The sequence below is a fragment of the Oreochromis niloticus genome, linkage group LG11, assembly GCF_001858045.2.
Source record: "Oreochromis niloticus isolate F11D_XX linkage group LG11, O_niloticus_UMD_NMBU, whole genome shotgun sequence".
Lineage (NCBI taxonomy): Eukaryota > Metazoa > Chordata > Actinopteri > Cichliformes > Cichlidae > Oreochromis > Oreochromis niloticus.
Genome location: NC_031976.2, coordinates 15,758,128 through 15,785,947, shown reverse-complemented (window position 1 = coordinate 15,785,947; position 27,820 = coordinate 15,758,128). Strand labels below are relative to the sequence as shown.

General features: G+C 40.0%; 1 protein-coding gene across 5 annotated transcripts in view; it reads left to right on the top strand.

Moving 5' to 3' along the window:
• Nucleotides 1–27,691, top strand: part of LOC100704453 (protein spire homolog 1) — a 36,635-nt gene extending 8,944 nt beyond the window's left edge. The window contains exons 3-18 of one of the 5 annotated variants that reach the window (XM_019365108.2): nucleotides 4,514–4,747; nucleotides 7,155–7,280; nucleotides 12,704–12,778; nucleotides 13,013–13,177; nucleotides 14,209–14,295; nucleotides 14,844–14,973; nucleotides 19,477–19,527; nucleotides 20,487–20,650; nucleotides 20,748–20,841; nucleotides 21,076–21,218; nucleotides 21,860–22,033; nucleotides 23,224–23,361; nucleotides 23,568–23,638; nucleotides 23,766–23,793; nucleotides 24,070–24,371; nucleotides 24,938–27,691. In XM_019365108.2, the coding sequence (XP_019220653.1) occupies nucleotides 4,514–4,747; nucleotides 7,155–7,280; nucleotides 12,704–12,778; nucleotides 13,013–13,177; nucleotides 14,209–14,295; nucleotides 14,844–14,973; nucleotides 19,477–19,527; nucleotides 20,487–20,650; nucleotides 20,748–20,841; nucleotides 21,076–21,218; nucleotides 21,860–22,033; nucleotides 23,224–23,361; nucleotides 23,568–23,638; nucleotides 23,766–23,793; nucleotides 24,070–24,371; nucleotides 24,938–25,193 (2,238 nt within the window). In that variant the 3' untranslated portion in view covers nucleotides 25,194–27,691. Of the gene's footprint in view, nucleotides 1–4,513; nucleotides 4,748–7,154; nucleotides 7,281–12,703; nucleotides 12,779–13,012; nucleotides 13,178–14,208; nucleotides 14,296–14,843; nucleotides 14,974–15,574; nucleotides 15,617–19,476; nucleotides 19,528–20,486; nucleotides 20,651–20,747; nucleotides 20,842–21,075; nucleotides 21,219–21,859; nucleotides 22,034–23,223; nucleotides 23,362–23,567; nucleotides 23,639–23,765; nucleotides 23,794–24,069; nucleotides 24,372–24,937 lie in introns of all 5 variants that reach the window. The other 4 variants (XM_019365109.2, XM_019365110.2, XM_005472525.3 and 1 more) reach the window with 4 other exon arrangements.
• Nucleotides 27,692–27,820: the final 129 nt, after the last annotated feature.

Sequence of the window (27,820 nt, the reverse complement as noted above, 5' to 3'; positions counted from 1 at the left end):
CATATATATTTTTTTTAAGACAGCTGTAAGGATATTCCACTCAGCCCTGACTCTATATCACTAGCATGGCACTGGCATGTTGATGTTAGCAAGTTGCTCAAAATGTAGCCATTAAGAAATGCGTTGTTGGCATCAAAATCATGAAAAGTATATTTTTTTTCAAAGAAAGAGTAAAATGTGTCAGCTTTAATATTTGATGTGCTATCTTTAGGCTTTTTTAGTTGACACAGTTCCCGACATTTGGAGGAAAACAGGACACTACAGCACAAAGCCCCTGTTATCTTTGCATTTTCTACTGTTCAGCAATCGTAATAATTCAGTAGCCAATAATAAAGGTAAACTCCTAAAAAAGACACGCTTTTTTCCCCCTAGTGAAATAGTGGACCCAACAGGAGATATGCCAGTTGGATGGGTAGAAAGACATCAGCTGAGGCTGTAGCTAGCTAGCCCTGAGATCAGCTGGTGTGACCGTGACTTCCTGGCCTACTGGAACTAATGCTATACTTGATTTCAGTCATGACGATTATAACCAAAAGGAGACTGTTGTCTTTATTTGCAGTTATTTATTATTGAATGTTTTAGCTCTTTTTTGAAATGTTGTTGCTATTTCGCACTCATATGTAGAAAGATAAACGCTCCAGACCAGCCCGTAAAACAGATTATAGTCTTTGTCAGGTTGATCCTGGCCCCTGGGCCCTATGTTTGAAGCCCTTGCCCTAAGACCACCATACCACTCAAGCCCAGGATGGCTTTGTAAAATAAAATGACACCAGGTGGACTGTCACTGATATTAAATTCCAGCTGTCGTTGTCAAAAAGGTGTATGAACTAAGCTTTTATGATATTATTCTTAACACAATATTCTGAAAACACTGAAATCGACTGTAGTGCTGTTAATTAGTTTTTAAAAATAAAGGATTCCCAGTTCTTGTTTCCTGTTTACTGCCACAGACATGACCTAATTTCTCTGCTCCCTCTAATTAGGACATATAAGTGTTTAAAATCCCCACATTGTTTCTGCAATCCTCCAAATTCGAAAGGCTTTACCAGGTAATTAGACTATGGCCCTTTGCTGAGTGCTTTTGCATATTAGAGAGCAGAGCTCACACATTTCAGCCGTTGTTCAATTTGTAAAGCGGGCACTGGTGTTTGGCCACCCAAAGCCAAATATCTGAAGCTAGAGTGATTCACTGTCTCTTACAGCTGGTATTCATTGCCACATTCATAGGCATTGTTACCGCCAGCCTCCTCTCCATCTGTGGTCCTTCCTAACCTTCCTCAGTCAGACACTGTTGTCTTGAGCTTGTTTTTATCTGAACTGGTTATTCACACATACACGTCTAACTAAATTTGCTACATATTAATAAAATGGATTGAATTGTGTGTATTGATATATGGTGCTGAAAATATTAATTGTGGACTGTGAGTTAACCTTATTTTATCTCCAGATAGGAGATGTATATTAATAAAAAGGAGTCATATTTCTAACGGAGACATAGATCATAGAAATTTAAGCAACTTTAACAAGTTAAGCTGACCGCTGACAGCTCCAGACCGCAGGAAACATTAGGTTAAAACAGTGAACACGTGGCAGCAGAAACCTGGTCATATTCACACACATGGAGCTGTTACATCAATAATGTACGTAATTAGGACAGAGGCTAAATGTTTCATGATTCATGTAAATATAACGTTCTGTGCTCGCATCATATCCTGCTAGATGTTTGGTGCTTGTGTCTGAGGTCAGGTTCTATACTTGCTTTGCAAAGCTGTAGTATTACTCCCCCTGCTTCCTCCTTTCCATCTCATCATTCCGCTTGGTCGCGTGAAAGCCTGGGAACCATTCAGGGAGACTTTAAAGTAGAATGGAGACATGTTTGCTTTAGCCTCACAGTCACAGGGACAGCTCAGGTTCGTCCATTAGTCGCAATTTGCACTTAATTATTTGTGAAGAATGTGTTAGTCTACTTTAATTTAAATGATGAGCTCATTTAGAAAGTTTTGTGTTTCAAGTTGCAATTCAAGGAAAAGTTAGAGAGAAATTACATAAATTTACAAATATATTATTTTTAATAAAGAGATGCTAGGATTGTAAAATACTAGAATGCTTTGTAATGCCAATTTTATGCCAAGGATTATTTAGATTATTTGTATATTAATGCTCTGAAACCAAACTTAATTGCCTGGTTTTCTTACAGCCTATAAAGAGGAGCCTTTTTTTCTTAAATGAGCACCATTCTGGTCCTGATGCTGGTTTAAACTAAACACCCACTCCAGCAAAATGGAGGACCGATAATATATCTCAGTGTGAGTCCCTTGATGCTCTTAATCTTTGCTGTGAAAAAAAAATGTGAGTGAATCCGCTGCAGTCCGTCTTGTTCCATTTAATCTCATTTTGCAGATCAAATGCTTTAAGGCGTGGCTTTCTGATGAAGGAGGAGGAGATAAGAAACAGGAGCCTAAAAATCCACAAACTGAACACGTAACTGTTAAAACATTATTGAGTAAAACATACTGTGGGGTGACTATGCATTGATAATCGGTTAAATCGGGTCCTGGGTTGAATATGTCTCATCTGTCAGTGGGTGTGGGCCCAGGTGGAGCTCAGACAAAGAGGTCGTATTCATTTCCCCCTGAGAAAACCCAGCCATTACCCACTGATGGGGGGGATGTCTCATATGACTCCTCCTTCCATGAGCATTCATTGATTTTCATGTCTACACACACAAACATATATACACACACACACTTACTTGATCCTTGTGTCTTACCTTTCTACTGCCCCCTTTGACCTCTCATCATATCATTTCCTGTGTTTTTTATCTGTTTTTTTCTTCTTTTCCTGTCTCCTGATATTTCACCTCCACTTATTTCCTCTGATTTCGTCTCATGTCTTTCTTACTGTCTTTTCTCCCAGTGTTTTGCTTTGGTTTTTGCCCCTCTCAGTCTTGTCTAAGTGCTCAGGGCTGCAGAATAATCCTCTCTGTGATTTCTCACTCTTTTATCTTGGCTTTGGCAATGTCTGCTTTATCCACCATGACTCCCCAATTCCGGGAAAACTCAAGCGCACCATCTCCTGACCTACATGCATCAGCCTGTGAAACAGAAAATAACATATGATTTTTTTAAAAGTAATTTTCTGTCATTTGCTCAGCTTTCTGTGCCGTTTTTGGTTTGACAAAATCTATCCACCGAGTAAGAATTTTTTTTTGGACAGTTACTCCTATGCAATGAATGTATTTATCCTTTTTGTCAAGTGTGTATTATTGTTGAATGAGGTAAGGTCACAACAGGCTGATTCTTGCTAAACTTATTAAATATTAATGTGTGTTTATTGCTTGTGTTTAAATCAAATCACTTTTATTGTCACATCACATGTGCAGGTACACTGGTACAGCACATGTGAGTGAAATTTTTGTGTACAAGCTTCACAAGCAACAGAGGTGTGCAAAATACAAATAACATAAGAACAAAGCAAAATATAATAATGGGCAAATCTGAGGATTATAACAATAAATATTTGTGCAAATATAAGAGTGTATGCGCATTACTGAATATGTATAGTAAATCTATGTGTGTGCGTGTGTGTATATACATATATATAAAATTAAATAAAAATTAAAAATTAAATATACAGAGGTCGGCAGTTGGAAATGTGCAACCCAAAAAATGTGATAAATCTACATAAAGTAGCATAGTGTTTTAATCAGTTTGTGTACAATGGAATAAAGGTTATTGCTCTCTCATTCACAGACCATTCAAATGACCAGCTGAAACTGCTCGAATCATTAATTTTACACTAATATACAATTATACATAAAAGGTGTGACACGTGACAGAAAAAAGACAATTTGTTGTTCTCGCTGAGTATTTTACAGTCATTTCCAGACAATAGAGATGGCTGTTTTTAAGAGATAAAGCCACTTTATGCTTCATACACAAGACATGGTAAGAGGCAAGCTAGCAGCTAGTTACAGTCTTAGTGATTGATCATGTTTGTTTGCCTGACAAACATGAGGATACTGCAGGTTAAAATGGGAGGAGCTTGAAAAAAGTAGCCACACCCTAAATAAAGCCTGCTTTACTGTGTCTTTTTCTTTACATGGGACCAGGCTGTATGCATATGATATTGATTGTGCATATGATCTTTATGAGGGAGTGTTTGTGTGGTGACTCAGGAAGCTGTCTCTGCAAATAGCCGTGCAGTCAACACATCACACGTGTTCTGCTCAGGCCTGGTACACTAAAGGGGATCATATTGAATAACAAAGGGACAAATCTATATTTGTTTTTATTATGTGACAAATGGTTAACAGTTATAAAGAGTAAATGGAGGATAATTTTTATTATGATCACATCTACAACATATTTATAGATGGATTTTACTTTAAATTATCAAAGCATGTTAGATGTACAAATGTTACATTTTATTTATTAATGAAAACAGATGATTCTAATAAACATATAGACATGAGTTAGTATTAGCATATAAACTAGTTGTTTTTGTCTTGCAGGTGATCGAGTCTCTGGGGATCATGATTTACAAGGCTCTGGACTACGGGCTGAAGGAGAATGAGGAAAGGGAGCTGAGTCCTCCTCTGGAGCAGCTCATTGACCTCATGACTAACATGGCTGAGGCTGAGAGGGAAGCATGCCTTGACGAAGGGTATGAGGCCACAGAGGAAGAGGACGAGGTGGAGGACTCTGATAACGTCTCTGGCATTCGTGGCTACAGAGATATTTTGAATGTAAGCAGCGGGTGGACGCTAATATGTATGTTCAGCCACTGATGGCTGGTGGTTAAAAAGGATACTGCCAAGAGATAAAGTAACTTTAGTTAATAAGTGTTAAGTATGTAAAAGTAATCCCCTAAAAAGCAGAGGTTTCCAGCTGCTCTGAATAGTGATATACTAACAGTTTCTCTGAGCAGATATCTGCTCATCTCCACAAGGCACCAAACGGCTAAGAAGCACAGGCACACAAGCACTAGGTATGAAGTTGGCCAATTAAGAGAAAGTTGGCTTAAAGTGGGCTGACCCTGTAAAAGACATGAGGTAAAACAGCTTTTTTAAATAGTGGACAAAGTGGTGACCCATGAAAACACTAATCTTATAGGGCAGAATGGAGGTGCAGTAGTTAGTGCCGGGTAAGAGCTAGAGGGTCCACCAATCAGCTGTGGCCTTGACGTGTTTTTGTGTTCTCCCTGTGCATCCACCAGTTCTGTCAGGGAAAGCCCCTTCCCCCCCACGAGCCTGAATCCAAAAAGTGATTAATGGAGGGAATTAGCACCAGGCTGAACACAGACAAAGGTAAAAACAGACTTATATAGAGAGCTAGCTAAAGATAGATATATTTTTTAGCTAGGAGGCTGCATTTCCTTCTCAGCAGGTTGAAGCATGTGATATTTGAGTTATTTTTAGCTTGTTGCCAATTTATTCCTATTTACTGCCAACAAAAAGAGATTCATGCAGCTACAAATGTTAAAACATGACTGTTTAGCTAATGAGCAAAGATTGGTCAGTCACATATAAAGTATTTGTTTGATCAAGTATTCCTGCAACAGCTGGGAGAAAACAGAATTTAATGATTCCAGTAATGGAAGACGTAGGCGATATAATTCCTAATTAGAGCAGGTAATCACTCGTTTGCAAGTGAACTTCCATAATCAAAATCTAAGGAAAGTGAAATAAAGTAGTAATCTCTCCAAGCAGACATGAGCGGTGTAAGTGTTTGGAACTATACACACTTATAAAACATTATCTCTACAATCTGTGAAGCTAAAACAGTTCTCCAGCTCTTGGGGAAAACATCATCTTCCAAGGTATTCCAGGAACAGATGCAAACAAAGAGGGCAAGTGTTTAGGAAAAGGTCTGTGTGTGGGAAAATTAAACTATTAAATATTAAACATATTAAACTCAGCAGCGAAAGCAGAGCTCAGAACCACAGTGCACTCGGGCTGCCAGGCTCATCTTTGCTGGGAGGCATGGATCTCTGTTGTCCAGTCGAGCAGAGTCACTGTGTCAGTCCTCGCATGCCTGTGCACTGTTTACGTAATAACCATGTACCCAGTCACACACACAAGTGCACACATGCACACCAACACTGCTCTCCAAGGAGATGCATGGGAGCGGTGTGGCAGTCTGGCCTGTGGCTTTCTAGCTGTCAGTTTGAATTGTTGCTTTTTCCCCCTGAGACCATTCACCTCCTGTGCTCCTTGGTTTACCTTTTGTCCTACTGTACTAACCCCCGATGACACTATTTTAGATTAGAGCCATATTTATCCACTCAATGGAACTGTTTTGATTTTGTATTAAAAAAAAGAATTTTATGTACACTTAACTGAACCCATTATTTTCTGTTACTCCCACACTTGTTGGCAGGTTAAAGTTTCTAAAACGAGACAGTTGTCGGGTGTTTTCCATGTTTAGTGAAATTTTTGCAGTCTGGACAAACGGATGCCAAGAGCATGCAGAGCGTTGGCCAAAGGTACCTTCTGTTCCTCTGAGACAAACAAGGGCATATTTTGTCATCGCTGCGTGTGTGTGTGCGTGTGTGTGTGCGTGTGTGTGTGTGTGTGTGTGTGTGTGTGTGTGTGTGTGTGTGTGGAGCAGCAGCGTAGCTGACCTCAGGCAGAGCTGTCTTGTGAATTGTGTTCATCAGTCAATAACAGCTGTTTACAAGTGTCTTTTGGGGGTATTTTGCTTTTATATAATGCCACTGAGATCCATTAGCTAAGTGCTAGCTTGATACGACTATCTGTACTTCATTTAAAACCTAAACGAGTGCTGTTGGTGTAGCCATGAAACCAGCAATCAAAATAGTCAGATTAATTATTGTCATTGTCATGCCAGCTTCTGTTAGACTGCTATTCTTTATATTATCTGATCTAATGCAATGGTTTGCAAAATAATAGCTTGTTATTGTCTTAGCACAAAATCAATCAACTAATAATGTCATAAATGACCTGAAAACCTGATCAGGCGTTCAAATCCCAAAGAAAATCTTGAAACTTAATGAAGTGAATGTAAGAGCATGAAATTTAGAATTGAATTGTGTGTCACCGTAAATGTATTTTTGATTTTTGGTTTTTGGTTTTCTTTCAGTGCAGCTGTGTGAAGTGTGAACTGAAAATCCTTTTGCTTCCTCTGTTTTAGCTGTGCACAGCTCATCTACCCAGTGTGTCAGATGCACCCAGTCATTACCAGGCAGTGTGCCGAGCCCTGTATACAGAAACCAGAGAGCTGCGCACTTTCCTGGAGAAGATCAAGAGTGCCAAAGAGGTAGGGTCCTATGATAAAACAGATCAGGCATAACATTATGGCTATCTGCCTAATATTGTGTGAGTCCTTTTGCTGTCAAAACAGCCCTGACCCATCGAGTTATGGACTCCTGAAGTTTTGCTGTGGTATCTGCACCAACATGTTGCGAGGTGGGACTTGTTTGTCCAGAACATCACACACATACTCGATTGGATTGAGATTTTGGAATTTGGAGGCCAAGATTTCAAATATCTCAACATCTCAAACGCGTGGTTGCGTTCCTCAAACCATTCCTGAACCATTACTGCTTTTGTTAGGGCACATTATCCTGCTGAGAGAGGCCACAGCCATAAGGGAGTATTGTTTCCATTACACAGTGTACATGGTCTGTAGCAATGCTTAGGTAGGTGCTACGTGTAAAAGTACCATCCACGGGGCCCAAGATTTCCCAGAAGAAACACTGCCCAAAGCATCACACTGCCTCTGCCGGCTTCCTTTCTTCCCATTGGTGCCAGGTGTTCCCCAGGTAAGCGACAGCCGTGCACCCGGCCAGCCATGTGGTGCAAAGGAAAACGTGATTCATCAGACCAAACCACCTTCTTTGATTGCTCCGTGGTCCAGTTCTGATGCTCTCGCGCCCATTGTTGATGCTTTTGCTGGTGTACAGGGGTCAGCATGGGCAGCCGGGCTGTTCTGCAGCTATGCAGCCTCATACACAACCAACTGTGATGAACTGTGTATTCTGACACCTTTCTATCAGAATGGATGACATTTTGTGGCAATTTGAGCTACAGTAACTCTGTTGGATCAGACCACATTGGCCAGCCCTCTCTCCCCACGTGAATCACACTGCCTCTGCCGCCAATGACCCTGTTGCTTGTTCACTGCTGTTCCGTTCTTGGACCACTCTTGGTAGATGCTGACCACTGCAGACCGGGAACACCCCACAAAGAGCTGCAGTTTTGGAGATAGTCTGACTCGGTGGTCTGTGAGGAAGAAATGATCAGTATTATTCACTTCACCTGTCAGCACTCATAATGTTATGCTTGATCAGTGTATGTTTTTATATTGTTAACACACATGTGATTTACAGTATTATAGTAAAAAGCTTTGTTTACATTAATTGCAGCCAGAAATACTTAGTGTAGTATTACTTAATCAAAGAGTTCTCAAATATCTTGCAAGGATACCTTCATAATTGACTTAACTGGATCTGTTACAGCCTAATTTGATGATGGACTGGCTCATAGATTTCTTCATGCTCGGAAGCTAGCTGTCTGCCTAAGATGACTGATGTCATGAGAGATTGTGCTGTGTCCAAATTAAACAAGAATTTCCGTCAGCCCAAAGTCAGAAAGGCAACAAAAGACAAAACAGAGGAAAATGACCCCTATCTGCATAGCTTGAATTTTTAATGATGTAGAATAACGTTATGACTCACAGCTAATTATTTAGCTGACCACCTGGCTAGCCCTGAGAACAACTAACTAACTATTGACAGAGAAGACAACTTTTATGTAACGACCATAAATCTTTTCTTAAGTATCAAAGATTCTTGTAAACCACCTGAATGCTTCTTAGTTATATCGCCATCACTAGGCTGGACTGTAGCTTACAATACACATGAATATGACTCACAAAGACATGAAGACAGTATGTGTGTGAAAGCCCTGTTTACTGTGTGACAGCGCAGAAGGCAGTCAGCTGATGCAGAAAGGCATCCGTGGGAATGGCTGGGGAAAGAGCGAATGAATTAATATACATGCGTGCTCAACCTACATTACTCATACTGTGATATAACCACAAATGATTCTGACTCACAGCTTTAAAAATGAAGATTTTGTTCTCTTCATTTTATGGACCGCTCATTAATTCTAATATACATGAATACATGGAACAGAGGAATGAGAACAGAAATGAAACTACTGATTTCCTTATACAAGAATAAGCTATGAGGTTACAAAATAGCAACACATTTATGGTGACGGTGATGATTAAGAGCAAAACACTTGCAGTAGCAATTTTGATGTAAACTGGTAAGGCAAGGGTGCTGTGTGCGGGTGACATGCCATGTACTGACACCCTCCCGGCTGACAGGTTGAAGTGAGCCACCATGAAAAAAATAGTGACATGTTTGTCGTGCATGTCAGACATAGATGATTAAATCTGCAGACATGCTGACTCTCAGTCTTCCAAGAGCGCTGAGTTCAGGTTCTCATAGCTAGCCTTCAGCCTGAAATGATTAAGATAATCATGAAAATAGTCCTATTGTAGTGGCTGGAAGGTTTGCGCCATAATATTTTTACAAGTTGTTCTCATTACCACCGAGGATTAATTCTCTCCACAGCGTTTTGTTGGTATGATGCCTGTTATAGGCAGGGATCCTGGCAGGTGATTTCTAATAATGTTCCCTAGAGATCGGGTGATTAGCAGGTTTGCACAGACACAATGCAGATCTTTCTTCTTCATAAAGAAAAGTCTTTGAGAGCAAATGTAATGTTTGTAATGTTGATTCTTTCACCAAAGATTTCTTATTGACTAATTTTTTATTTCAAGTCATGTCTCGTTGCTCTGTTTTTTTATTTTCTTTTTCTACCCAGCCATTAAGATCACAGACAGGAGTCATTGTGGACTTTGTTTTTCCTTGGGAGCATTTTGGAGCTCAGCTGTGGGTTGGAACAGTTCCCTTAAGGAGCTGTGTGTATGTGTTTGTACGTCTCACCTCAGGGTTCCTTCCTGCTATGCACTACTGCTGCTGCCCTTTCACTGCGTGTAATGCATCTGAATGAATACAGGGGAGGATTAGGTCAGTTACCCAACTCTTAGGAAAGGAGAGTTTTATTGCAGAGTGGAACAGGCTAAGACAGAAACTTAAATTCGAGGAAAGTTGGGGGTTGCAGTAATTGTAAACTGAAGTCATTACCATCGCTGTGTTTGTCAATTGTTAAAACTCAGTAGCATACAGACATATTTCTTGTACTCAGTTTTTTTTTAAAGTGCCAAAAGAATTAGCATCCATTGTATAGTTTTGCATAAAATGTTGTACCATTTATACTATAATAGAAACGGGACTCGTGTGGAACCTATAATGCTAATGCTAACGAATGACCTTTCCATCAACCTCAGCACTACTTTTTGTTTTGTGCTAATTAGCAAGTTTAGTAATGCTAACACATATTTAAAATAGTAAAAACTATAAATAATATACCTGCTAGACATCACCTTAGCATTGTTATTGTGACCACCTGTGCCATTCTTCCAATGCAATGTCAAAATATCTGCTGTGAAAAAGACCTTAGCATGCTAAAATGCTAAAGCAAGATGGTAAACATAACATGCTAAACATCAAAATGTCGCCACAAATAAATTAACAAAGTTAACACGGTAAATAGATTTCATTAACAGTTATTTGCCATGAGTATGATTAACAATTGCAGTAGCAGTTATATTGTCAAACCCCACATATGTGTGCGAGACGCTAACAAGTGAAAATCTGCGAGCCACTTCAAGGTACACTCCTGTCTAATAGCCATTACACTGTTTTTTGCTAACACATTACTTGATAGTGTCCTTTGGGGCAAGAAAAACAGAATAGGATAGCCAACTGTGCAGGAATAAAATCAGCAAATGCAACAGAAGAATTTAATAAGGGGCAGATTTAATAATGTGTTGCATTTAAAAAAATACTATCAGTACTTACAAAGAGAGCACAGTGACAAGTTTGCATGTAAAAGCTGGGAACTCACAGATTTTTGTGACTGAACCTGTTGCAAATGTTTTTCCAGGATTTTCTTTCTTAAGGCAAAAAATGATGGATACTTTTGCAATATGCACTTTATTGTTTATTGCTCAAATTTTTAGCACCAAAACAAAAGCATGTCTTATTTTTTTACGCTTGATAGTGAAATTAACTGTGATTAAATAAAAATTATGCTATTTTAGCTATAGGCTATTTTGTCCCGTTAAGTAAATTTGGCCCTAAGAATTAATAGTAAGCTGATATAAGAAGCAGCAGCATAAAATGAGCGGCATCTGCCATTTCCCCTAATGACATAGAGATTCATCCCTATTTAATCTAAACACATCCATCAGCATTTAGTCCGTGTACAGACTCGTATACCTGCTACCTAACTGTAGACTCTCACCAGTTATTTTGTACAGAACCAAATGTGCCTAAACCCATTGTCCTGTTTGTGTGTTTTGGAGTTCTTTGCTAAACACATATCAAAAAGTTCATCTTCATCCAGTCAATGCTACCAGACATCGCTGCCAAATAAAGCCCCTTTATCTTTCCACAGAGACGCCTCCTGCTGCTGAACAGCAGCTGAATTGGTGGTGATTCACAGACAACTTGTGCTCCTATTTGCTCAGGGTTGAGTGCTTCTTGTCAGCTGTTGAGAGAGAAAATGAATGAAATAACCTCAACAGAAGGCAGAATTACTAAGGTTTTACATGCAGTTGGGAATTGCCCTGAATATTTTATTTTGTGGCAGCAAAAAGGTTTCATTCACACTGTGGATTACTTTTCATGATTTAATTGATGCAGAACACGTGGAAGAAGCTGCTCAAGTGGAATGGAAATATGTTGCTTTGATCTGATCTGGAGTTTTGCTGTCCATCCAAATGAGATAATGGTGTTTTACAGCAATTGAACTAAGCTCTCGTTATGCTCTTCACTGGCTGGATTAGCAGTGCTTTATTTTGATGGGCTGTCATAAAGCATCAGGGACCATCTTGTTATCTTGTGACTGGAGTACTGTATACACTGTAGACATATTGACTTGTGATGCACCAAAAAGCCTGTTGCGAGTGATGTTATGTAAGCAGTCAATCAACACAGCTGTGCCCCCGCAGCATGATGGTGAATTCTAATTTCCCCTGTGACCTGAGGTTTTAACTCGGCAGTCAGCTGGGCGAACTCCCGTGATTGTCTTACCAAACTTTCCCCTCCTGTGACATGATAAAGACAGCCTCACCACCGAGATGAACCAGAGGAAACACATTTTCAGTCTGCCTACTGATTTTTACAAGCTTGTTATTGTCTCATTCTGTTCATATTACAGTTAAAGGGTAACATTAAAGGGGACTTGCTTCCTTACTTCGTACTTCTTGTCATAATGTCTCAATAATAATAATAATAATAATAATAATAATAATAATAAAGATATGAGTTTCTGCAAAACTTTCCAGTAAGAAAATCTATGGTTTTTCAGAGGGGGATCTTTAAAAGTCTGGAACCTTTACTGAGTGTTTGAAGCCAGAGACTAACATCAGGAGCTGCATAACAGGCAGCATGAGAGAAATAAAGATTTGTGTAGCTGTGAATTCAAAGCTGTTTGAGTGAAGCCACTTAACAGCTTACATATAGAAACTGGATGAGGTGCATGTCTTGTTATTTACCAAAACAACACTTTTTAAATTTGATCTTGTTCTTTTTCCACCAGAACCTCCGTAAGATGGAGGAGGAGTCATCAGAGGAGCCTGGCCGAGACCTGAACGAGTTGCAGAATGCTGACTGGGTATGCAATGTTCGACCTTTGACTCTTGCCTCAAATGTTCACGTGAAGATATCGCCATGAATGCATTTATCACTGTAAACACACAGTAATCAAAGAACTTCTCAGGAACCATGCTGAGATTGATAGAGCCACTGCACATGATGATGGCGCCCTGTTTCCCTGTTCTGTGTGCAGGCAGAGGCTAGCTCTCTTTTCTACACTGGGTTCCTCTTTCACTACTTCTTCTCCTCTCAGGCTCGATTCTGGGTTCAGGTGATGAGGGACCTGCGTGAAGGAGTCAAGCTGAAGAAGGTGAAGGAGCGTCAGTACAACCCTCTGCCTATTGAGTACCAGCTCACTCCCTATGAGATGCTCATGGATGACATCAGGTCCAAACGCTACAAACTGCGTAAAGTCATGGTCAGTGTCAAAACACGTGTTGCAACTTTGAAAGTATTACTCGAATGCTGCACTCAGTGCTGCACTGTTCTTTTGATCCTGCAGGAAAAGGCTTGCTGCATAAAAATCGTAAGGTTGCAATGATTATTATTGGATACAGTGTAACTGTGCCTTTCACTAATGTGATGAAGTGATGACTGCATACACTCAGAAAATGTTATGTTACATGCTATGTTACATTTAATGGCATCTAGTCAATGGAAATCTCACTTGATTATTATAGATTTTGTTTATACCGAACATATTTTCCTTAATGATTTCAATAAATAAACCTTTGATTTTATATATTTCAGCTGCATTTTACTCAAACATTATGGCTTCATGTTTATGAGGGCAAAGAATCGCTTTTTTAGTGTATTCTTGAGTTTTGGTTTTAGTCTTTTAAGGATTCAGTGTGATACCTGAAGTTGTTGTGTAAGTCCACATCCAGAAAACACACCACCACATGTCAAATCATTTAATGAAATGCTCCAGAAAACAGTCCCATAACAGGTTGTTTTGGTGTAAACTTAGCCATGACTTTACTCTTCCATTTGGCATTATTCACAGTAAAACTGAAAACTTTAAAAAATATTTTGTAATTATTGTGATCGCTGATTAAAGTCTTTCTATTTAGCAGTGAGGAGTTGCAGATTTTATATTAGAATCATTATTGAATATTACTAGTATTTTGACTGTCAGATGACCCAAGCATGATTTAAAGAAAGTGTCTTGGGCTCGGAGAACGACGCTGCAAAATTTGACAGCCTAATCCATAATTAAAAATAATCATCAATCTCGGCCTTATGTAATGGTCTTGGGTTTGGTTGTCTTGCAACAGAAAATTTAAAAATGTCCAAATATACTTTGTTGATTTTGTGTTTCTTTTATTATTTGAGTTTGGATTATTTAATTTTTCCATCCATCATGTTCTCCATCTAGTAAATGACCTCCTGAAAGAAGCAGCGTTTGTCTGAGCTAATATAAGCAGACCAATTGTTCCTTTGCTTCAGGTCAATGGAGACATCCCACCAAGATTAAAGAAAAGTGCTCATGAAGTCATCCTGGAGTTCATCAGGTCCAGGCCCCCTCTCAATCCTGTGAGTACTAACAAATCTGATTGATTTAAATATTAAAACTGAGATTAAACCAATAATCTCTCTATATATTTGCATATTAGTAACCACTCTGAAAAAATAAGGATTTTTAACAAAGACATTTCCTGCTTCTAACCTGGTATTATTTGTGGGAAACAGTGTGACTCTCATGTCAGGAGATGGTTTAGAGGTTGATTTGCTGTTGCTAAGCCAAAATCATCCCGATGATTAGACTTGACTATTTCCACTACATGTGATCAACTGTAAATCCAGACTCTGTAAAGCACACGAGTGTTCACGTCTCACTGCAGCCTGAATTCACAATTGAGAAATAATGGATTCTGTGCTGATATCAATCTTGCAGCAGGATTAGCAGGCTGCTTTTTCAGCAGTGCTCTCATCTCTCAGCAATCAGGTGACCAATCAGTCAAAGTAGACCCGAAGAGGCGAAGACAAGCAGGCCTGCGGGCTACAACCCTGTACATTTGTGTCAGTGTTCGTACTCCCCCTTTTTCACTCTGTGCCACCCATCATCAACCCACGCTACTTAGGTGTCAGCTCGGAAGCTGAAGCCACAGACTCAGCCTCCTCCCACGCTGCACGAGCGGATCCTGGAGGAGATCAAAGCAGAGAGGAAACTTCGTCCAGTCTCTCCTGACGAGGTCCGCAGAGGAAGGCTGGGTAAGGAGGTGTCCCGCTTCGTTGTCCCTGCTCTTGGTATTTTTTAGTCCGTTGGTGCACACTCACATGCACACTCCCATGCACATGCAACCATACTTCACTCTAAAATTTTAAGATGTTTTAAGCTGAAGTATGGATCTGATGCCTGCACCTCAGAATCTAATAAGAAGTGTGCACTAGTTTCATTACTTTGAGCTGTTTCTGTTCTTTTATATGTTCCTACTTTGTGCCTATGCTCTGTGCTATCATAGCTGCTGCTGCCTAACCGTTCATATTTGTGTTGCAACTAATGCCTATTATTGTTTTTTGGCTTATATTGTTTGCAACAGAGCATAAGTCGTGTACCGTAATAATGCTAAGTGTCTGCAACTTCTATTAACACACTGAACCCAGTACTGTGTTGTCTGGCTGACTTATTCAGAAATCCTCTTATCTCTCGTCATGAAAGCAATGAAACCTTTGGGATCTGAAATAAGACAATAAGCATGCCATTTCAATTCTTTTCTCACTAAATACAAACTTCTTGTATGTACAGTAGTAAGTCTTGACTTGATGTGCCTCTATCACAAACAATAACTGTCCATGGCGTTTCTCGTTGCAGTAATTCGGCCACTTAGCATGTCTTTCAGTTTTGACGCGTCAGGTAAAGTCTCCCTCGCTGCTTACCTGGCTTTTCATCACTTTCTGTTCCCCGCTTTGTTGTGGCTGCTCATCTGTTCTGTCAGCACGAACAAACATACAGACACAGATACACACTTTTAGTGCATCAATCTGCATATTGTACATACATTTCATGTTGTCTTTCATGGTTTGGTGATTGCCTCCTTTGGAGGTGAAACATGGACCCGTGGGACACTGGTCAGTAGGAGGATGCTGATGAGAGCAAAGTGACATGAGTGGCATGCTGAACTACATCCACAGGCCATGCTTTAAACTTGTAAAGTTGTGCATGGTGTGTTTTACATGCTATTATGTATGCTAGTATAAGCAACATTAACCTTAAAACCAGGGAAATCAAATGAACTTTCAGACCATTTTTTTGCACGTTGAAATCTGAGGCAAAGCTTGAACATGAAAATCTCAAAAACCTTTAAAGATAAAAAACCTGAACCTGTCTGAGTATTGGCTATTTCAAATACGAGGAAAACAAACAATCTGTCCTGTAAAGTCTCATATTTTAGCACACACTAATTCATTTCACATTGCAAAAGACAATTAGTGACAATTTCTGAATGTTATTTCTCAAAAATTTAAAAAAAAAAAAGTGGAACATTTTTAACATGATCTTTTTTCAGGTTTTTTTGTCTTTAATAGTTTTTGAGGTCTTCATGTTCAAACTTTGCCTTAGATTTCAGTGTGCAAAACAAAAGAAAACAAAAAAAAAATAATAGAAAATATATGAACAGACCATTTAAAAGAAATCTTGAAAAGTATTTGATGTGACTTTATCCTACAGACCAACAAAAAACGAGCTTATGTTCAAAACTCACTGCCTTTCATTTGTCATAAAAGGAATCTTTACTTTGTGTAATATATGTCTTCGACTGGAAGATATCACATCGCCTCACAGCCAGACTGAGATATTGAAAGTGTTTAGAGGTGCTAAAAACAAGAAGAATTTTATTTACGATGTCGCTGTTTATTCTTTGCAGCTTATACCGTCAGCACGTAGTGTTCTGAAGGAAGGATGGTAAAATTACATCACTGATTTCTCTACAAACAGCATCTTCTTTTAAAAAAAAAAATACAGTTGGCTGTTAAAATGATTGCAGCCTTGAGAAAACAGTTTATTCTAGTCAGTCTTCATGTGACTGAAAAATATTCCTGAAAAATATTCCTGCTGTTGCTTCTTGGGAAAAGTGTCACCTTTTCTAAGCACTTAGTCTCGTAAAGGTTCCTCTATAATGTGAAACCTCAGTAGAAGTGTGCTGCCAGCTATCTAATCAAGGGTCGGCAAGGAGCAGCCAAAAGCATACGTGACACCTCGACGTCTCCAAGAATCTATACAAAAGAGTCTTTCGTGTGCAGCAGTGACTTTGCAGAATCGAGCCAGTGCGCAGGTGGACCGGTGCGCAGCCTCATGCTCTGCACAGCATAGTAAAATATATAGTCTAAGATGACGAGCTACAGGCTACCAGCAGTGGAACATGCCCAGGGTTCAAATTTGGAGATAGTGTTGTGATTGCGATGAGGGAACAGTGCTCAGGTGGCCACAGAAGGGTAGCTGTTAATAATCCTGTGCTCCACTTTCTCTCCTACTGAAGTCAGTGTCTCTCAAAACACCACGAGCTCCCTCATTTGTGTCGTCTGTTGACCTGTGTGTAAAACCTTCCCTTTATAATCACTCATTCCCATATGATGTGACCATATTGATAACTGTAGTTTGTGGGGATTTTACATTCCCGCTGACAAATTAATAAGTATGGCTAAGGGGAAATAGATTTCATGAGATTAAATGCTGCGATCACAAGTCTCAGTGAGGTATCATGTCCCTGTGTGCAGCGTTGGGCCTTCGTGATAGCTTATTATTTTAAAGGCAACGTGAGCAGGCGGTGCTGCTTGGTTCTAATTAAATTGTCATTCAAATGTGACATTGAGTATTTTTGTTTTAGTTGTGCATTAGTTGAGAAGCTTGATGCCACTCTGTCTGTGCTTTTGTTTAATGCTAGAGTCAGCAGGTGATTAGCTTAGCAACAAGAGTATAGCTTGGGTCAGTTGATTGGCTCCCTGGGGTCCCCTACAAAAAATTGAAAGGAAAATGTCAAATTAATCGATCCGTAATGGGAGTGATGTTTCACATTACATAACTCTAGCATAAAAACATGAGACAAACGTTACATTATACATAAATAGATATTTAGGTCTAAAAACACTTAATAACAAAATTGTATAACATTACCCTAATTTCTGCTTTAATATTATAGTAATAGTAGTATCATAGTAATACATTGTTTGCATGTTGTTACTGTAGTGTTACTACACTTTTGTAGAAAAGTCTATAAGTGGTCTGGTAACAGCAATACTGTCACCACATTATCAGCTTGTAATGGTACAACTTTGTAAAAAACTGTATGCTACTGTGCAAAAGTCTTGAGCCACTCTTTGTTTCTTTATATTTTGCTTTTAAGGAGCCAGACTTTCTTGTGTCTTTTAAGTGGTCTTGAGCAGTAGTTCTTCAATCTTTCTGAAGTTTTTCTTAAGCCTCTTAACAAAGATCTGTGAATCATTCAAGTATAAAACGTGTTTGCGATATAACTTTAAAGACTTTGGAGACTAAAGAAGAGGCAAGCCTAAAAATGCAAATGAACAGTGTCTGAAAGGTCATGTCCTTAAGAAACGGGGGAAAAAATCCAGCAAAGACCTGACACAGAGGGTAGCTGTTAAGAAACAATTCTTAAAGAAAGGAAACTGGGAGAAATGGCAAGTAGGTTTGCCAAATTATACAAGGACTGGACTTAAAATCAGTAGAAATAAGTCTGATGAAGTGAAACTTGAAAATCTGACATTTTCAGGAGGAGGGAGGTAAAACCGCGAGTGTTCATAGTCATCTGTAAAACACGGTGGAGGCTCTGTCATGGTTTTGTGCTGCATTCCAGACAGCGGTTTTTAAAATCTTGTTAAAATTGATGGAATTACAAAGAAAAACACCACTAATTTTTGATCCACCATGCAATACCAGCTAGAAAGTGGCTGACAGCATGACAATGATCCCAAACAAACCAAACTCTCAAATCAAAACTCTTGCATGGTATGCAATGCAATGTTGACTTGAGCTCATCACAGGTATTATTCAAGTCTTTGTTCCATTTACTGCAAAACCGGTCACAGCAGATGTGCTGCCCCTCCCCGAGCCTGGAGGTCTCTTCCTGTTAAAAGGAAGGTCTTCTTCCCCTCTATCTCTGAGTGCCTGCTTGTAGGGGACCAGTGGATCACTGGAGCTCTCTCTCTCTGGAGCCTATCCCATCTACCATAGGGCGAGAGCTGGGCTACACCCTGGTCATGTCGTTGATCTGAAGCACGGCTAAGATGCTTAAACATTAGACATAAAAAAATAAAATAAAACCTTAACCGAACTGAAAGCTGTGGTCTTTATGCTGAACTAAGCTGACCCATCTTGACTTAGCGAGGCAACATGAGAGTGATACTAAACTTCTTCTTCTAACCCACACAAAGACAGATAATATGTTAAAAACCACGTCTTTTTAAAATCATTTTATAGACAAAATTTAAAAAATTAATATCAGATTTTGCACTAAATACTTTAGAGTCAAAATGACTCCTTTGTAGTGTCAGTATTTTAACATTGAGCAGTTTCATGATGTAATCCAGATAACAGACTCATTTCCCTGTAGCTGCACACATACACAAAATATCCCAAAGTATTCTGTCAAACACGAATCTGTTTACTACTTCAGTCACTCCATTTATTTAGATATAAACTGCAGGCGTACTGAGTGGTGAATTTACTTGTAGCCATCCTATTAAAGGAGGTCTCCCTTTTAGGTTTCGGCAAAACTCGCAGTATGCCGCAGGATTTATTCCGTACTGGAATAGGTAACGTATGAGCAACGCTGTGGTTTGGAAGGCCATGTTTGCATTAACCTAATGGTTTGTCTGTTTTTTCTCCCCCCTGCCCGCCAGCTTTAAACTAATATCTCCTTTTGTTGAATATGTGAATGCTGAGACTTGGGTGAAACAAAGAAAGGGTTTAGAATGATGGCTGAATAGAGAAAAACTGGTGATGTAGGTTCTTAGGAATCTTTGGTCGTAAAAAGACTGTTTGAGCAGCAGGAACAGAGCTCGTGTTGAGACGATGAGCTCATGTGGATGCTTTTCCCACAAACAAGAGGCTGAAGGGAGAAAGGAGAGTTTCAGGGTTCCCACCGATCCTATCAGCTGTGTTTTTTTATCTGTCTCTTGCAGCACTCGCTTGTCTGCTTTTCCCATACTCCCTGCCTCCAAACCCTCTCATCCAGTTGTCTTTTTGCTTTACCCAGAAATTAGTCAGAATCAGGCAGCTTGGTATTGTAGGTCCTTGATTATAATGTTGTCTTTTCTACTTTTAGACTTCAGCCAGTAAAGAGTGTCTGTTTAGTAAATTGGGAAATTTGGTTTCAAGGATTTAGCTTTCCCCAAAAACGTTCCCTGGGGGTTGATATGGGAGTCCACAGTTTAAATATTTCATGAAGAAGGCATCCATGCTCTGCGTGTAACACCGCCCTGCTCCTATGCCTCCCCTTAGGAAAAACTTAACCTTCGCCAACCTCTTTAACCTTTCGGCGACTCTCAAAACTCAGTCCTCTGTAACATCATTCATTGCATCCTTTCACCTCACCACCCACTGAAACCCACTACAACTTGAAAACTCAGTTTCCCCATATAACAAATGGGATACTAAAAGAAAGATGCAAAGTATAACCTGTCTAGGATGCAAAGAATCAAGAGAGGATGTGTTTTGGGTTTCGTTTCAACTGCTGTGCCTGAATGACACTCTCCTGTGTGGCTCTATGCAGATGAGTTCAGCCCACGTATGGGCAGGAGGACATCCAGCTCTCTGTCTCTCACCAACGGATCTGGATCACCCAGAGTCGAACCCTCTGGATCTCAGTCAGTTCCTCAGAGAAAGAGGCTCCTGAAAGCTCCCAGCCTCGCTGAACTGGACAGCTCTGACTCTGAAGTGCGTTTCTGTGTATTAGAATTTTATGTTTCCTAGATGCATTTACTTTGTGCAGAGCAAGTGATGACTGAAGTGCACGTGTATTCTGTGCATTCAGGATGAGATTGTGGGACACAAATCAGCAAGCAGCTCCAGCGTGGCGACATCTCTGATGGATGACACGTCCCCAGAGTCTGTGCTGGGGAAGAAAAGTGAGTCAGGAAGCCTTTCGACGCCCCCTACCTCCTTAACTAAGCTATCTGCTGGCAGTGATCGATGGCTTTTAATCTTGCAGCCTTGCCAGTCGTGTTGCACAAAGTCTTTTCATTTGAAAGATTATTTATAATCAGTAGGTCTTGAGCCAAAGATTAACCAATCAATTGCTTCTTTGCAGTTAAACTTCCTCTTTTTTTCTCTCTCTCTTACGTTCCATCTATGAACACCAGCTCCACCCATGTTCCTGCCCATCTCCTCTACACCTCAACCAGAGAGGCGTCAGACCCCCCAGAGAAGACACTCTATTGAGAAGGAAACACCCACTAATGTCCGACCGTTTCAGCCGCCCTCCAAGCAGAGCTCCAAGTCTCTGGTGAGTCAGAGCTTCGTGTATCATTTAAAAATAAACTTTTGGAAATAGGATTCAGTTCAGTTCAATTTGGTTTTATTTAATATGAACCCCAACAATCAGATGATCCCCTGTGAGCAAGCACTTGGGGACAGTGGGAAGGAAAAACTCGTAACCTTGTAACAAGAAAAAAACTCCAGCTGAACCAGCCTCAGGGAGGGGCAGCCAACTGTCACGACTGCTTGGGGGTTTAGGGGAGAAAGACAAGACAAAAGAAACACTTTGGAAGAGAGCCAGAACTGGACCAGATTGAAATCAAAAAACCAAATCTACTAATGCATTAGTTTCAAAGGATATTCCCCCGATTGCTGTTTTGACTTGTTCCAGTGGTTGTCAGTGTCCAGTGTGGTCAAATAACTTAATAATCAAAAGAAGCAGAGGGAGAACGGGGTAAGTATGCAGAGCATCAAGATCTGTAGAGAAATGAGGAAGGATTGAAACTAAACACACACGCTGTCATCTCTCTTCTGTTTGCCCCTTTCTCAGGATTTCATCCCTCCTCCTTCTTTTACCAGAACCATTGAGTCCCTGTATCTCTGTTAAATTGCAGACTTTCTGTTCTTCCTCCCTCCCACACACACACACCTCCACCTTCTCTTGCTCAGGTTGGAATCGAAATCTCGCATCACTCCTGGATTCCCTTCCTTCTCCACCCTTCTCCCTCCACTCTGTGCCCTTTGTGGAGCTCCAACCCTATCGAGGTGTTTGTGTTGCGGTTGGTGAAGACACTTTTTGCTCTGTGCAGGAAGGTTTACATCCTTCGAAGAGACTCGGCCGAGGTTTGCCCGTCTCCAATCAGTCTGTCCCGTCATAATAACCGTAGCTGCCCATCCTCCTAATTCTTCACTAGATATCATTCACCTAGAGCAGGCTGAGGACATTGCTTTGGATATCTAACACAGTGGCTCAAGTGTATAGCAACACAGAACTAACAAAGCACTGTCAGAGCGTTTACAGGAAATAACAGAAAAGACGAACATAGGTTCAAAGATCTCTTTTTTTCATGTTTCTGAAGACTAAAAAGTGAATTTGAAGTTTCCAATCTTTCTCGTTTCTGGTATCAGGGAGTAATGGGAAGAATCAAGATGCGTTAACTTGTACTTGAGCAGTCAGTCAAGGATTCGTAATGTACGACTGTTACAAAGGCCCTGAGGATGCCCTGAGTAGCAGACAAACACACCTTGTGGCTATGAACATATACAGCCTCCCCTTACAATAAACCCACAATCATCTAGGATGTTCCCATATTTAATATTGCTCTCTATGTTCCTCCAGTTCCATGTAGACATGGTCAAGACCACCTAAGGTGCCCCTCCTGTGAGCTAAGAACAGGAAACTGAGGGCCCAATTCACACTGGCTCACCAAGATTGCACAATAGAGGAACATGTTGGAAAAACGCCACATGGTCTGATGAGTTTCTGTTTCTGCTGCCACATTCAGATGCTAGGGTCATAACATGGGTATAAATACTTAAGCCTGCTGGTGGTGTAATAGTTTGGGGGATAGTTCTTAGCACATGTTGCACCTATTAGTACTGACTGAGCATTGTTTTAATGTCACGGCCTACCTGAGTATTGTTGCTGACCATGTCCATCCCTTATGACCACAGTGTATCATGTTCTGATGGCTGCTTCCAGCTGGATAACAAATATAAAAAGAAATTCCATTTATTTAGCCAGGTCTTGAAGAAAATCATTGCACGCTTTGTGAACATCTATTTCTCAGCACTGCTGCAGGAATAAAGTGTTCACTGTTTTTTCCACATCACGATTCTCCTCTGAGCTGCCTTTTCATTCACTGAACAATGAGGATATTTTTATGACCCAATTGTAGCCCGGACCAGCTCACACTGCTCTTAAAGGTGCAGAGAGTTGTGCATGTGTGTGCTGAATGAAAAACACTGAGTCCTGTGTTTTGAGTCTGCTGGGTCACTCACTGCTGTGCGTATAATTCTTGTTGTTGCTGCAGGAGGAGTTCTGTTTTCCTGTGGAGTGTCTGTCTCTGACGGTGGAGGAGGTGATGCACATCAGACAGGTGCTGGTGAAGGCGGAGCTGGAGAAATTCCAGCAGTACAAAGACATCTACAATGCCATGAAGAAGGGGAAGGTAATGCATTATTGCCTAGGTTAATTCTATTATAAAGAAGTAATCTCTCTTTAATAAACAGGGATTACTTACTCTTTCTAAATGAGCACAGTTAAATTATAACACCATAAGTGGAAACAGTATAACTTTTATCCTGAGAAAACTTGATTTTTTTGGTTCCGACTACCTTCTTTATATTTACTGCGATCTCTATATTTCTGTTGCAGCTTTGCTTCTGTTGTCGAGCCAAAAGGTTTTCCTTCTTCACCTGGTCCTACACCTGCCAGTTCTGCAAAAAGTAAACAATTTCAGATGATTATCTTCATCTTTTTCATTAATACTCTTCCGTTTATAATTATTTAAGGATCTATGGCTGCTTTCGTTTATTTCTTCTCCTGTAATTTCTGTCAACCGTCTCTTTGCAGGCCTGTGTGCGCACAGTGCTGCAAAAAGGTAAGGCACGTAGGATAAATCAGTCCTCTTCTGCAGTACCACGTCTTCCTTTATCTTTGTGCTGGTGACAATAAAGTGGACCTCTTTAAAAATAAATAAATAAATAGTGTAACATACTTCCTAATGTGGCAAATGGTGGTCACTGATCTTTGGCTAATTACTTCCCAATCAACCAAATTCAAACTGACAACACTCTTCACTCTTGTTTTGCATCATTACTGTGTTTCCATACGCATTGTGAGGAAATTTTATCTCTTTCGTACATGCCTATGACAGATGCGGTTGCCATCCAAACCTTATTCCAGCTTGCCCATCTACTCCATTGGCTCCACCAACACTCTCCCCAGGGAGAGAATAAGTGCCATGGCTTCTGTAGGACAAGGACTGTCAGTGGCTGGAGCCCCAGGTGCATCTAAACCAGGAGAGGCTGCTGCATCCCCCGCTTTGAAAGAACCTGCAAAAGGAGCATCTAAAGGTCCCAAAAAAGCTCCTGGGGCTGCGACAGCAGCAGCAGCTGCTAAAACTGACAAGTCCTCCAGTAACCCACAGCGCCACAGCATCCAGAAGACCATGTCTAAGTAAGAGCTATGAACAATACTATTCAAACTAGAAATAGCAGTGCAACAATCAAAAGGAGGAGATCATACATCTCGTGTTCGTCATCACAAACTACAATACTGAAAACAAAAACACACCATGCAAAGTAAAGGCCTTATTCATTGTAGCTACCACTGCTTGGTACAGCATGTACTCTTCAGTCAGAAGATTTGTTGGGTGTTGCTGACATCTAGTGGATAAAGTTGCAACTACCACACCAGAAACTGCTTGGCTGATTGTCAAAATTTACCAAATCATTCAGCATCCTTATCACAAAAGCAGCAAGAAAATCATGAAGTTTGGATTTAATTTACCTGTATTATCATGCATGACGGAACTTTTCATTAAGTATTTTCAGGGTGAGTTGTTTCATGTGTTTTTTGTTTTTTAAACACATTTAATCGATCACCCATGGATTAGGTTAGCTATGAATGCAAATTTTAGATCATTTCAAACCAAAGCAAATTCAGAGTGTTAAGATATATAAAACGATGTCGTGTTTTCCTCCCGTTCAAGCCGAGCTCCTCTGCTGTTTCTGTTTCTGTAGGTTTTCGAAGCACGGCTCTTTAAAGTCTCATGAAGAACTGGAGCTTCCCCCAGAGCTGACGGAGGACTGGGCTACCATGGAAGTCTGTGTGGACTGCAAGAAGTTCATCTCTGACATAATCGCCTCCAGCAAGCACAGTCTGTCGCTGGCCACCAAGAGGGCTCGCTTAAAACGCAAGACACAGTCGTTCTATATGTCCTCCCCTAAAGGAAGGGAGGAGTACCATCCCTCTGAACGAACAATCAGTGAAATCTGAAACTCTGTAACTCTCCTTCTGGCTGCTTCCAGCTCCAATGGCACAACACTGGATATGATCTTACTGTATTAGTGGACGTGAGTCGGAGAAAGCTGCCTGAATGGCTGTAAAAACCTTGGTGGTGGATAGTCAGGTTTCTGGCTGCTGTGTCCCAATCATGATCAGCTTCTCTAGACAATACTGTAGATCTGCCAGTCTTTTTTTGTGTTTTTTTTAATGATATCATTAATATATCAGAAAATCCTTTAATGTGTGGACACAGGCATTTGACTCAACAGAGACAAAGTGCAAAGGGGACTGACTTCCTTCCTCCATGATGGTGCCACGGTCTGTTCCACCTAAACTCGCGTTCACATAAAAAGCACAAAACAGAAAAGCGATCGTATTGTAAACTAAGAGTGACGGTCATCAAAAAGAAGATAAAACCGTACATTTTGTACGGGCTATAATTTAGTTTTTTACATGTATGTACAGTAAATAATTACTCGATAAAATGTCACCCTCTGTTTTCAGTTCAGACTTTTGCTGATGATGCTCAGGGAGACTCACACTCCTCTCTGCTATTGACAGCGCTCTTGAAACCATGCTTCCTTGAGGAATTCAAGCAAAATTACCCGTTTTATTTTCCTCCATGGGTTGCTACACAAAGAGAAATCTCACCTGCTTTTATGTTGACTATAGTGCCAAATAATACCTCCTTAAATATATGTCACCTGATGTAGTTATTGATTTATGCAGTGGTCTTGCTAATGGAGGAAGACCACCTCAAGTGCTCCAGCCTCTGTTAAAATGAAATATTCATGTGTAATTAGACAATGATCAAAGTGAAAGTTCCTTAAAACACTCCTGTCATGCTTTTTCTTTTGCCATCTATATATTGTTGTAATATATGAAACATTGCCACGCTTCAAATACTGATACCAGCTTATGTCTAAATAATCTCTCTGAGTCAAAAGCTCATACAAACGTTGTGTTTGTGAGGGGCAGCCAATCAGAATAAAGTTGATCTGGCTCCATCGAGGCCCAGTATATGATAAACAAGGATTTTAACACAAATATAGAGATTAAAATAAGCCCAAAATGCCCTCTGAAAAACAAAGAAAAACATTTATCAGTGTTTAATGCTAATAAATATTATAAATGTACTTAATCAGATCTGTGCGGGTGTTTTAGATCAGGGATAAGTGACAGCAGTGTGGTGCTCCAGTTATTTAGTTTTGCCTTTCTCAGAAATATCTTATCAAAGGTGCTTTAGGGGGGGGAAAGGTCAAAACACAGCTGAGGCTATGTTATTGAGATTTCTAGTCCCTACAATTAACTGGTAAATGCCTTTTAAAATCTTTTAAACTGCACACCACTTGGTATGCACAGATGTCTCTAAGGTGCTTTTTTTTGTTAATTTGTGTGGTATAAATAAAGCTGATTTGAACTTTTTCAAAAGACAAGTTATAACATTAATTAATTCTCCAATCAGTCTAAAATTATGATCTCACAACAATCTATCCCAGTTTACTTTTATGATGAACCAGTTTTGATCAGTTGTGAAGTTATCCTTGCACCCTGATGAGCTTCTATGAGCAAAAATCTCCAACTAATCATTAAATCCCGACTTGTAAATGAAAGCATATGAATGACATCACCTGTTTCTAGGCAGAAGCAAAAGCACAAGCAAAGTATCTTTGATTAAAGGGAATCAAAACATCTAACAAATGTTGAGTTCACCTGCGATCCCCTCACGCCTACTCAGAGGCTGATTGAGGAAAAACATCATTTTAGGACTGTAACAAAAATAATAATAATAATAATTTCCGACAGTACCATGACCCAGATGGTTCAGATTTGCCTTTAAGTATTTTACCTGAAATATGTGCATTACTGCATCTTTTCAAAACATACCTTAAGCTGATGCAACACTCTTGCTTTCCCATGGATCAAGTTAATGATTTGTTTCTGTATGTTTGCAAAGATGAATCATAATACATAAAATAACAGCACGCTTCCCAGTTTTCAGTCACTCAGAGTTAATGTTTATACAATGCCTTTATGATTTCTTTTTTTATCACTCACAGTCTCACTGGCAGAGAGATATAACTTCCTCACAGCCTGGATGTTTATTTTACTCTTCATCGCGTTCCACATCTTTTCATATTTTGCCTTAAAAGATGCCTTTTGTTATCGCTCTCACCTGTTGAACAGTCGTCTGCTGTTACTGTACATACATCGTTTCAAAGAGTTTGTTTTATTGTTCAGGTGTGTTGCCTCAAAGATGACAGTGCTGACAATGAGACTGCTGTAGAGCTGAGAGGGAAACTGTCCATCTGTGGAGAATAGGAGGGCTGCGAAGTCTTCAGAAAAAACCTCTCAGTGTGACAGACAGCATCATGCATGTACTACAGTGTAGCTTGTACCTTCAGTCTGTATTACCTTCAAGCTGTAACTCCCTGCAGAGAGTGCAACAAATGACAAGTATAAACAATAAACTGTAATGCAATACCTGACCACAGCCTCTTCATCTTTTATTTTAAATTATCTAAAAACATAAGGTGTCTACTAGAGATGGTACGAAGTCTTTATTCAGTCCTGGATCATAATTTGATGCCCATGAGGGTTACTAATGAAAAGAATTC